This window comes from Pristiophorus japonicus, chromosome 6, assembly GCF_044704955.1.
Source record: "Pristiophorus japonicus isolate sPriJap1 chromosome 6, sPriJap1.hap1, whole genome shotgun sequence".
NCBI classification, from domain to species: Eukaryota; Metazoa; Chordata; class Chondrichthyes; family Pristiophoridae; genus Pristiophorus; species Pristiophorus japonicus.
Genome location: NC_091982.1, coordinates 244843401 through 244857502, shown reverse-complemented (window position 1 = coordinate 244857502; position 14102 = coordinate 244843401). Strand labels below are relative to the sequence as shown.

Genomic DNA, 14102 nt, shown 5'->3' with positions numbered 1-14102 from the left:
CATCTGTGTATGGGCAAGGCACAATTACAGAACTTAAGGGTCTGAGTAGTGGAGCGATTTTTAATTAACCTAATTTTCTCCTGCAAATGAAATCAAATTAGCGTAATTCGCTAATAGGTAATGCCTAAAAGGTTATACTCAAACTTTCACCAACCATTACGCTCAGGACTTGCAGAAGTATTTTCTGCTCACTGTGCCTTTCTTAATATGGGAGCCTGGTCAGTGAATATTAACAGGCATCACAGCTCAATCTGATCCTATACTCCGTTGACACGCACACACACACACACACACACACACACACACTCACACATACTGACACACAACCACACATACACTCACTCTCACATACACACACACACACACACACACACACACACTCACACATACTGACACACAACCACACATACACTCACTCTCACATACACACACACACACACACACTCACACATACTGACACACAACCACACATACACTCACTCTCACATAAACACACACACACACACGCATGCACACACACACACACACACACACTCACACATACTGACACACAACCACACATACACTCACTCTCACATACACACACACACACACACACACACACACCATCATCATCATAGGCAGTCCCTCAGAAGCGAGGAAGACCTACTTCCACTCCTGAAGTGAGTTCTTTGGTGGCTGAACAGTCCAATCCGAGAGCCACAGACTCTGTCACAGGTGGGACAGATAGTCGTTGAGGGAAGGGGTGGGTGGGACTGGTTTGCCGCACGCTCTTTCCGCTGCCTGTGCTTGATTTCTACATGCTCTTGGCGTTGGGACTCGAGGTGCTCAGCGCCCTCTCGGATGCACTTCCTCCACTTAGGGCGGTCTTGGGCCAGGGACTCCCAGGTGTCAGTGAGGATGTCGCACTTTATCGGGGAGGCTTTGAAGGTGTCCTTGTAACGTTTCCGCTGCCCACCTTCGGCTCGTTTGCCATGAAGGAGCTCCGAGTAGAGCACTTGCTTTGGGAGTCTCGTGTCTGGCATGCGAACTGTGGCCTGCCCAACGGAGCTGATCGAGTGTGGTCAGTGCTTCAATGCTGGGGATGTTAGCCTGGACGAGGACACTGATGTTGGTGCGCCTGTCCTCCCAGGGGATTTGTAGGATCTTGCGGAGACATCGTTGGTGATATTTCTCCAGCAACTTGAGGTGTCTGCTATACATGGTCCATGTCTCAGAGCCATACAGGAGGACGGGTATTACTACAGCCCTGTAGACCATGAGCTTGGTGGCAGTTTTGAGGGTCTGGTTTTCAAACACATACACACACACATACTGACACACAAACACACATACACTCACTCTCACACACACATACACACACATACTCACACACACTCACATACACACACACACGCACACACACTCACACACATACACTCACACACACTCATGCACCCAAGCATGTACACACAGACACTCACACACAAACTCACTCACACTCATTCACACACACACACAAACAAATAAACTCACACACACTCAAACAAACACACTCAAACACACACACTCACATACACAACACACGCACACACACTCACACTCACAGACATACACACTCACATTCACATACACACACATGCATACACACTCACAAATATGCACTCACACACACACATGCATATGCACTCACAAACACACTCACACACACACTCCCACACACTCACATACTTAAACACACACACACAGATACATATACAGACATATACTCACACACACGCTCACGCACACACACTCACACACACACATTCAAACACACACACATACAGACATATACTTATACACACTCATACACTCACGCATACACATACACACATGCACACTCACACACACACACAATCACACACACACTCACACACAGATATCCACACACACACACACACACTCACACACACACAGTCACACACACACTCACACACAGATACTCACACACACACACACTCACACATGCACACACACATACAAACTCACCCATCCAAGCACTCACACACACACTCAATCACACACACACACACAAACACTCACGCACACTCACACACATTCACAGACATACACACTCTCACACACTCACACACATACACACTCACAAACACACTCACACACATACACAGTCACGTACACACTCACATACACACATATACACATGACCACTCACTCACACACACTCACTAACACACACTCACTCACACACACTCACACAAACACACATACACTCACTCTCACACTCACACACACTCATACTCACACACATACACCATCATCATTATAGGCAGTCCCTCGGAATCGAGGAAGATGTGATTCCACTCCTGAAGTGAGCTCTTTTGTGGCTGACTAGTCCAATATGAGAACCACAGATTCTGTCACGGATGGGACAGATAGTTGTTGAGGGAAGGGGTGGGTGGGACTGGTTTGCCGCACGCTCTTTCCGCTGCCTGCGCTTGATTTCTGTATGCTCTCGGCGATAAGACTCGAGGTGCTCAGTGCCCTCTCGAATGCACTTCCTCCACTTAGGGCGGTCATGGGCCAGGAACTCCCAGGTATCAGTGTGGATGTCGCACTTTATCAGAGAGGTTTTGAGGGTGTCCTTGTAGCGTTTCCGCTGCCCACCTTTGTCTTATTTGCCGTGAACGAGCTCCAAGTAGAGCACTTGCTTTGGGAATCTCGTGTTTGGCATGTGAACCTTGTGACCTGCCCAGCGAAGCTGATCGAGTGTGGTCAGTGCCTCAATACTGGGGATGTTAGCCTGGACGAGGACACTGATGTTGGTGCACCTGTCCTCCCAGGGGATTTGTAGGATCTTGCAGAGACATCATTGGTGATATTTCTCCAGCGACATGAGGTGTCTGCTATACATGGTCCATGTCTCAGATCCATACAGGAGGACGGGTATTACTACAGCCCTGTAGATCATGAGCTTGGTGGCAATTTTGAGGGCCTGGTCTTCAAACACCCACACACAGATACTGACACACAAACACACATACACTCACTCTCACACACACATACATACACATACTCACACACACTCACATACACATACACATGCATACACATACTCACACACATACACACACACACTCACATACACATGCATACACATACTCACACACATACACTCAAACACACTCACATACTCACACACACGTACACACATACACTCACACACACAAACAAACTCATACACAGACTCACATACACACACACTCAAACACACACACTCATATATACACACACACACACACACAAACTCCCACACACATATACTCACACACACATGCACACTCACACACTCACACATGCACACACATACACAAACTCACACACACATATACTCACACACACACAGACTCACACACACAGACTCACATACACAGGCACTCACATACACACAAATACACATATGCACGCACTTAAATATACTCACAATCTCCCACACACACATACTCAAACACACATACTCACACATGCACACACACACTCACATACACACACATGCACATAAGCATGCACTCAAATAACACACAATCACAAATAGACTCAACCATACACACAAACTCACACAAACACACTCTCACACACATGCGCTCAAACATACACGCAATCACACACACACTCACACACACACACTCTCACACAGTCACACACACACGCACTCACACTCACAGACATGCACACTCACACTCACATTCACACACATGCACTCACACTCACAAACACACACACTCAAACACACAAACTCACACACATACACAGTCACATACATACTCACATGCACACATATACACATAATCACACACACACTCGCACACACACACTCACGTACTCAAACAAACACAGCCACTCACACTCACTCACACATACACACACACTCACACTCACTGTTATATATGCAGACTATAGAGAGTGACTACTCTCTGTGTAGTCACACTGTATAGTTGCATAAGATGGAGAATTATTTACCTGATGTACTATCAATAAGGTTTACACTGTGTATATACTATGCTGGCACCACTAGAGGGTGCAACTAGTAGAGACCGGGATTTCCTGCCCTGGTGGTAGGAGCTGTATAAAAGAGCAGCCACCATGTGGCTGCCTCACTCTGGAGTTACGAATAAAGGACCAAGGTCACTACAGTTTGAGTACAACACATTGCCTCGTGGAGTCATTCATAAGTACATTACAGACATAAGACTCACAATCACACACACACAAACACACATACACACACACACACTCAAACACGCACTCACAATCACACATACACTCACACTCACATACACACACACACACACAAACTCACACACTCAGACACACAAACACGCACTCACAATCACACACACACTCACACTCACATACACACACACACACACAAACTCACACACTCAGACACACAAACACGCACTCACAATCACACACACACTCACACCCACGCACACACATACACACACACACACACACTCATACACACACACACCCAGACACTCATACATACACACTCACACACACTCATACACTCATACATACACATACACACACACATCACACACACATACGCATACTCACACACATTCACACATACCCACACATAAACAAACTCACACACACATACACTCACACACACACAGACTCACACACACAGAGTCACACACACACACACGCACTCACATACATACAAATACACATATGCACGCACTCAAATATACTCACAATCTCCCACACACACATACTGAAACACACACACTCATACATGCACACACACACACATACACATACATACACACATATACACATACGCACACACTCAAATAACACATAATCACAAACACACTCTGTTATGTCTTGAATAAAGAGTCAGACTAGATACTGCAAGCTCAAAGTAAGATGTGACCATAGTCCTTTATTGCAGATCTCAGAGTGCCTCTCCAGCCTGTGAGGCCTCCTTACATACAGGTGCTCCCAAGGGATTGCGGGCTCCTTTGGGACTCTAGGGGATAAGCCCTCTGGTGGTTAGACATGGTATTTATAAGTTTACATACATAACAACACTCCCCCCCCCCCCCCAAAGTCAATAGTGTAACTATTTACAATGTGAGTCAATCTGGGGCCTTCCTTTCCCTGGTTGATTGTCTCGGTGCAAATGCTGGTTTTGGTGAGTCATTTGTTGGGCCCTCGCTGGGCTGCTGCACAGCTGGCCTTGCTGGGCTGCTGGGGGTGGTGAGTCCTGCTGGGCTGCTGCAGGTGATGGGTTCTGCTTCGTGGTCAACCGCTGGGTCGGTTGCCATTTGTGTGTGTGTTGGGGGGTCGAAAAAGGTAGAGTCTATTGTGGGTTGTTCCGGATAGTCCGTGAATCTGAGTTTGGTTTGGTCCAAGTGTTTCCTGCAGGTGAGTCCATTTGAGAGTTTGACCACAAACTCCCCTCTTTGGCCAAGACAGTGCCAGGAAGCCACTTGGGACCTTGTCCATAGTTCAGCACAAATACAGGATAATTTATCTCAATTTCGCGCGATCATAATATGTATTCTGTTGCAGCTGCCTGCTCTCTACCTGTTCATGTAGATCAGGGTGGACTAGTGAGAGCCTTGACTTAAGTGCCCTTTTCATGAGCAGTTCAGCGGGAGGGACCCTAGTGAGTGAGTGGGGTCTTGTGTGGTAACTAAGCAGGACTCGGGATAGGCGAGTCTGCAGTGAGCCTTCAGTTACCCTCTTCAAGCTCTGCTTGATTGTTTGAACTGCTCGTTCTGCCTGACCGTTGGACGCTGGTTTGAACGGAGCAGATCATACATGTTTGATCCCATTGTGGTTCATGAACTCCTGGTACTCAACACTGGTAAAGCACAGCCCATTGTCACTCACTTTCAGTGGTGGCAGCGGACGTGCTAGCCGGCATTATCACACATTCAATCCATTTGGAGTACGCATCTACAACCACTAAGAATATTTTTCCCAAGAATGGGCCTGCATAGTCGACATGGACCCTGAACCACGGTTTGGAGGGCCAGGACCATAAACTTACTGGAGCCTCCCTGGGTGCATTGCTTAACTGGGAACATGTGTTACATTTGTGCACGCAGGACTCTAAGTCCGCATCAATACCGGGCCACCACATGTGGGATCTGGCTATCGCTTTCATCATTACGATGCCTGGGTGAGTACTGTGGAGATCACTGATGAAAGTGTCTCTGTCCTTTTTTGGCACCACTACCCGATTTCCCCACAGGAGGTAGTCTGCCTGTATCGACATTTCATCTCTGTGCCGCTGGTATGGCTTTATTTCTTCCTGCATCTCTAACGGGACACTACACCAACTCCCGTGGAGCACATCGTTTTTTACTAAGGACAGTAAAGGGTTCTGGCTCGTCCAGGTTCTAAGCTGTCAGGCGGTAACAGGTGATTGCTCACTCTCGAATGTTTCCATTACCATAACTAAATCTGCAGGCTGTGCCATCTCCACCCCTATGGTGGGCAATGGCAGCCTACTGAGAGCATCGGCACAGTTTTCTGTGCCTGGCCTGTGGCGGATAGCTTAGTTGTATGCGGACAACGTGAGTGCCCATCTCTGGATGCGGGCCGATGAATTCGTATTTATCCCCTTGCTTTCAGAAAAGAGGGATATAAGCAGCTTATGGTCAGTTTCCAATTCAAATTTGAGCCCAAACAGATATTGATGCATTTTCTTTACCCCGTAAACACACGCTAACGCTTCTTTTTCGATCATACTGTAGGCCCTCTTAGCCTTAGACAAACTCCTGAATGCATAAGTAACCAATTGCAGTTTCCAGAAATTATTAGCTGGTTGCAATACACACCCGACACCATATGATGACGCATCACATGCTAGTACCAAACGCTTACATGGATCGTACAACACAAGCAATTTGTTTGAACATAACAGCTTCCTCTCTTTCTCAAAGACATTTTCTTGGCTTTTACCCCATAAAGATTCAACTCCTTTGCACAGTAAAGAGTGCAGGGGTTCGAACAATGTACTAAGACCCGGTAAGAAGTTAGCAAAGTAGTTCAGGGGTCCTCGAAACAACCGCAGCTCCATCACGTTCTGTGGTCTCGGTGCGTAGTTGATTGTCTCCGTCTTTGAATCGGTGGGCCTGATGCCGTCCGCCGCGATTTTTCTCCCCAGGAACTCCACTTCAGGCACCAGGAAAGGACACTGATGTTGGTGCGTCTGTCCTCCCAGGGGTATTGTAGGATCTTGCGGAGGCATCGTTGTTGGTATTTCTCCAGCGACTTGAGGTGTCTACTGCACATGGTACATGCCTCAGATCCATACAGGAGGGCGGGTATTACTACAGCCCTGTAGACCATGAGCTTGGTGGTAGATTTGAGGGCCTGGTCTTTGAACACTCTTTTCCTCAGGCGGCCGAAGGCTGCGCTGGCGCACTGGAGGCCATGTTGAATATCCTCATCAATGCCTGCTTTTGTTGATAAAAGGCTCCCAAGGTATGGGAAATGGTCCACGTTGTCCAGGGCCGCGCGGTGGATCTTGATGACTGGGGGGCAGTGCTGTGCGGTGAGGACAGGCCTGTGGAGGACCTTTGTCTTACGGATGTTTCGCGTAAGGCCCAGGCTTTCATACGCCTCAGTAAATACAGCAACTATGTCCTGGAGTTCAGCCTCTGAATGTGCGCAGACGCAGGCGTCGTCCGCGTACTGTAGCTCGACGACAGAGGTTGGGGTGGTCTTGGAACTAGCCTGGAGATGGCGAAGGTTAAACAGCTTCCCACTGGTTCTGTAGTTTACTTCCACTCCAGTTCCACTCATCCACACACGTATACACTAACATACACGCACTCAAACACACATACACACACATACACTCACGCACACACAGTCATACACACATACACTCACGCACGCACACTCACACACACATACTCACACACACACTCACCCTCAAATGCACACACTCACACACTCAATCACACATATGCAGAGAAACTCACACATACACACTCTCACTCACACACACTCTCACATACACACTCACACACACACACTCAAACACACACACACACACACACACACACAACCACTCACACTCACACATGCACACTCACATACACACTCACCAGCTCACACAGACACAATCACACAGACACAATCACACACATACACTCACAGACTCACTCACACAGTCATACTCAAATACACTCTCACACTCTCACATTGTCACACACACATGCACTAACACACACACACAAATTCACACACACGTGCACTCACACTCTCACATATACACAACCTCACACAAACACACACACACAATCTCACACACACACTCTCACTCGCACTCTCATGCACATCCACACACACACTCATAAACACACACACTCACACAAACACACACATGCTCACACACACTTCCACACACACTCACACACATTTCCACACACTCTCACACACACACTCTCTCACACACACACTCACAAATACACATACACATACACTCATGCTCTCACACACACACTCACAAATACACATACACATACACTCATGCTCCCGCACACACACACACATACACACACACATGCACATTCGCATACACACACACTCACACTCACTCACGCTCACTCACATATACACTCACATACACCCACTCAAACACTGATACACACACACCCACTCACACTCACACAAACTTGCACTCACACACACACACACATACACACACTCATACAAACACTCACCCACACACACACTCACACATACACACTCACCCACACACACGCACACTCAAACTCACAAGCACGCACACTCACACACACACACACCACTCACACAGACGCAATCACTCACAAATACACACTCACGCACACACACACACACACATATGCTCTCATTGACACACACATGCACATACGCACATACTCTAATGTACACACACACACTCATCCACGCACACACACACTCACACACACACTCACACAGATACATACACTCTCACACGCACACACACACACGCACACACACACACACACATTCAGACACACACTCCACACACTCACACACACTCTCACACACACACTCTCACACACACACTGTCACACACACACTCTCACACTCACACCCAAATACACACTCTCACACACACACTCACATACACACGCACTCACACTCTCTCACACACACACACACACACACTCACACAAACACATTCACTCACACACACATTCAGAGACACACTCACACACGCACACATACTCATCTCTCACACACACATACTCATACTCACACACACTCGCAGACACACACACTCTCAAACACACTCACACTCACACACACACACACTCTCAGACACATATAAACTTACATAGACACTCACACACACGTACTCACATTCGCACACACTCACATCCACGCACACACTTTCACACACACTCACTCACAGTCTGACACACACACACTCACACACACACACACACACACACACACACACACACACACGCACTCAAGCACATTGCTCCACCATTGACGGCCGTGCCTTCAGCTGCCTGGACCCTAAGCTCTGGAATTCCCTCCCTAAACCTCTCCGCCTCTCTACCTCTCTCTCGTCCTTTAAGCCACTGCTTAGAACGTATCTCTTTGACCAATGGTGATCTGTCCTAATATCTCTTCGTGTAGCTCAGTGTCAAATCTTGTTTGACAATCGCTCCTATGAAGCGCCTTGGGATGTCTTGCTATGTTGAAGGCGCTATATAAATGCAAGTTGCTATTGTGAGTGAGGGCAGCCCCCAGCAGGGGGAGTGAGAGGGGGAGCATAGAAGGATCCCTCACAACCCCTGGGGTAAGTGTTCACATCTGGCCCTCTGAGTGCAGTGGCTCTTTTGGTTTCCATATTTACATGCAATTTTAGTTTCCATATTTACGAAAGGATATACTTGCTTTGGAGGCAGTTCAGAGAAGGTTCACTAGGTTGATTCCGGAGATGAGGGGGTTGACTTATGAGGAAAGGTTGAGTAGGTTGGGCCTCTACTCATTGGAATTCAGAAGAATGAGAGGTGATCTTATCGAAACATATAAGATTATGAGGGGGCTTGACAAGGTGGATGCAGAGAAGATGTTTCTACTGATGGGGGAAACTAGAACTAGAGGTCATGATCTTAGAATAAGGGGCCGCCCATTTAAAACTGAGCTGAGGAGAAATTTCTTCTCTCAGGGAGTTGTAAATCTGTGGAATTTGCTGCCTCAGAGAGCAGTGGAAGCTGGGACATTGAATAAATTTAAGACAGAAATAGACAGTTTCTTAAACGATAAGGGAATAAGGGGTTATGGGGAGCGGGCGGGGAAGTGGAGCTGAGTCCATGATCGGATCAGCCATGATCTTATTGAATGACGGAGCAGGCTCGAGGGGCCGTATGGCCTACTCCTGCTCCTAATTCTTATGTGCTTGCGCTGGGAGTGCATAAAACGGCCACACACTTGATCTCATCTATTATTTATGAATTTTAGTGGCAAAATCACTGGGGTTATGTCAAAATTCCTGGCACTGCGTACAGAGTGCTGAAGATGAAATCGTACCCAAGTGTGCACTTTATGCTAAAAATACTATTTTTCTTCCCAAACCTTTCCATCCATGAGATATCCTGGAATAAATCTCAAACATTGGGTTTTTTTTTCTGTAAGATGCTGTGTTTACTCGCTTGTTCCAGTTAAAAGCATTCCGGAGGCATTCCCGATCTGGGTGGGCCTCGCGGAATGAAGAGTTACGTCAGCAACGTTGCCTAAGCCAGAGCTGCTGATCAGGATGTGCTCGCAGGGGATTTAAAGAAAAAGGCCGCTTGTCGGACGAATTGGAGGTGGAGGCAGAGATTCTGGGGGCCCACCCCTTGCGGGATTGGTGGAGGGTGGGGGCAGTCACGAAGGGAAGGCCCGCCACTGGCTTCCCGCCATGCACGGGGAGTTCACCCGTCCTTGACAAAGGGTCGTCCATAGAATGATCAAGCGTTACATCAGAAACAGGAGCAGGAGTCGGCCATTCGGCCCCTCGAGCCTGCTCTGCCATTCAACAAGATCGTGGCTGATCTACAGCGCCCCTGTTCTCTGAAAGGGAGACCCCACTTCATCCCTTCCAATAAGGCTGGGGCGTCGCCATAAAATTAGAGCCAGGACGTTTAGGTGTGAAATCAAGGAGCACCTTTTCACACACAAAGGGCAGTGGAAATCTGAAACGTTCTCCCCCAAACAGTTGTAGAGGCTTGGGGTCAACGAGAACCTTCAAGACCGAGATCGATAGAATTTTGTTGGGTATTCAGGGTCACGGAACCAAGGCGGGTAGATGGAGTTAAGATACAGATCAGTCGCGATCGAATGGAATGGCGGAACAGGCTCGAGGGGCTGAATGGCCTCCTCCTGTTCCCTTGATCATGACTCTCGGCTACTACATCAATAATCAATAATTTGCATTTACATCGGTCACTCAACGTTGAACAGAATGTTCCTCGGCGCTTTACAGAATCATAATCAAACAACAAAATCAAACTCCATCCAAACAATGAGCTATCAGGAGGGATGGCTAAAGGCCTGGTCATGGTGCTGGGAATTAGGGAAGGTCTCTAAGGAAAAAAAAAGGGAGTCGGAGAGGTGACGGTTTCCAGAGTTGGGGGCCCAGGCAGCTGAAGGTACGGTCGCCAATGGCGGAACGAAGGGAGCTGAGGATGTGCAAGAGGGCAGAATTGGAGAAGCGCAGAGATCTCGGAGGGTTGTAGGGCTGGAGGAGGTTACAGAGATAGGGAGGGGGGGGAGGGGGAGGCCCTGGAGGATTTGCACACAAGGATGAGAAGTTTAAATTTGAGGTAGGGCTGGGAGCAGTGCTAGCACTGGGGTGATGGGTGAACGGGATACAGACAGTTTTGGATGAGCTGAAGTTTTCGGCGGGGGTGGTGGAATCGGAGGCCGGCCAGGAGAACGGTCTGGAGGGGACAGAGACATGAATGAGGGATTCAGCATCAGATGGGCTGATGCAGGGGCGGAGTGACGTGAGTGGAAGTAGGCGATCTTGGTGCTGGAGAGGATAGGGGGTCGGAAGCTCAGCTCAGGGTCCAATAGGAGGCCGAGGTTGTGAACAGTCTGGTTCTACCTACAACAATGGGCTAGAAGGGGATGGATTTGGGGGGTGGTGGGGGTGGGATGGGGGGAAGGGTACAGAGCCCTCTCCAGAACCACTACGAATGAACAAACATGCATTCATGACCTCAGGACGTCTCAAAGTGCTTTACAACCAATAGTGCACTTCTGAAGCATAGCTGCTGTTGTAATGTGGGAAACATGGCAGCCAATATACGCACAGCAAGCTCCCACAAACAGCAATGAAACCATCATCGCTCGACTACCATATCCCATAATTTGTCACCAAATTTTCTCTTCCAGTTACTAACCTTGTATAAAAGCAATGTTTCAGAAAGCCACTTGTACCAGTTTCAGAACCGTTAAGCCTTTGCGACATCTGACTAATCTCTCTTCCTCCCTCTCTCTCTCTCTCTCCCCCTCTCTCTCTTCCAGCGGTCGTGGTCTTTGCTTTCGTGCTGTGCTGGCTGCCGTTCCATGTCGGGCGTTACCTCTTCTCCAAATCCTCCGAGGTGGGGACCGCCGAGATGTCCCAGATCAGCCAGGACTGCAACCTGGTCTCCATGGTCCTCTTCTACCTGAGCGCTGCCATCAACCCCATCCTCTACAACATCATGTCCAGGAAGTACCGGGTGGCCGCCTTCAAGCTGTTCCATGTCAAGAAGGTGCCTCGGAGAACTCCGTCGATGGTCAAGAGCGAGAGCTCGCCGGCCTGGACAGAGTCCAGCATAAGCACTTGATGCTGCACGGCGACCAAGATGTTAAGGTCATGATGTTTGTTCACAGCCGTGCACGACGGGCTGAAGGCAGGAATGTTGCCGGGACTGGAGAATTTTGGCTGTGAGGAAAGACTGGAGATGCTGGATCTGTTTTCTTTGGAACAGAGGAGGCTGAGGGGAGACCTGATTGAGGTGTATAAAATTAAGAGGGGCCTGGATAGAGTGGAAAGGAAGGATCTGTTTCCCTTGGCAGAGGGGTCAACAACCAGGGGACACAGATTTAAAGTAATTGGGGGGAGGGCTAGTGTGGATTTGAGGGGAAATTTCTTCACCCAGAGGGTGGTGGGGGTCTGGAACTCACTGCCTGAAAGGGTGGTGGAGGCAGGAACTCTCACCACATTTTAAAAATACTTGGATGTGCACTTGAAGTGCCGTAACCTGCAGGGCCACTACGGACCAAGAGCTGGAAAGTGGGATTAGGCTGGATAGCACTTTGTCGGCCGACGCGGACACGATGGGCTGAAATGGCCTCCTTCCATGCTGTAAATTTCTATGATTCTAAGGTGGGTTGGACTAAGAGTGCATTGGCCACGTGTCGCATGGGCTGGAGGGGCGTTGCCCCGGCGACGAGGAGTATGAACTTGCCACAAGCCGTTGGCAACAACAACAACAACAACACAAACAGAACAAGACACGTGATTCTGAGGACCTCGGCATCCCCTTTCACCTTGCCGGCACCGACCGCAGATCACGACGCTCTGAAAATTGTCAGGCTGCATTTTCTGATGCAAGCATGTAAATATTTCAGCCGCGATTCTGAAACATGTGAGTTTATGTCAGGACCCAGACAACTGGTCAATTAAACTCGCTGTGAGATAATTGCAGGCTACTGTGATGCACATATACAGTTGTTCTTGGGATTTGGGCGATGCCGGCAAGCTCGTAGTTAATGCCCATCTCAAGTTGCCGTCGGGGGCATTAAAATTCAACCATGTGGTATGGGAATGGAGTCACATGGAGGCCCAGAGCAGGTAGGGGTGGTGGCGGATCTCTGACGGACATTAGTGAACCAGTTGGGTTTATTATAGAATCATACAGAGTCCACGGGGCTATCATAACCTACTCAGAACGTTGTAAATAACCTTCGATTTCACCGGCCGCATTGGGTGGGGAAAGCGTCTCGACAGGCCATCGTTTTATTTTTTGTTGTTGCAAGAAAACAAACTCAAACCAGTTTCAGGCAGGAGAACATCGGAAACAGGAGAC

General features: G+C 48.4%; 1 protein-coding gene across 1 annotated transcript in view; it reads left to right on the top strand.

Annotated features, from left to right (window-relative positions):
• LOC139265436 (growth hormone secretagogue receptor type 1-like) overlaps positions 1-12857 on the top strand; it is a 46681-nt gene extending 33824 nt beyond the window's left edge. The window contains exon 2 of the mRNA XM_070882442.1: positions 12553-12857. Within this exon, the coding sequence (XP_070738543.1) occupies positions 12553-12857 (305 nt within the window). The remainder of the gene's footprint in view (positions 1-12552) is intronic.
• Positions 12858-14102: the final 1245 nt, after the last annotated feature.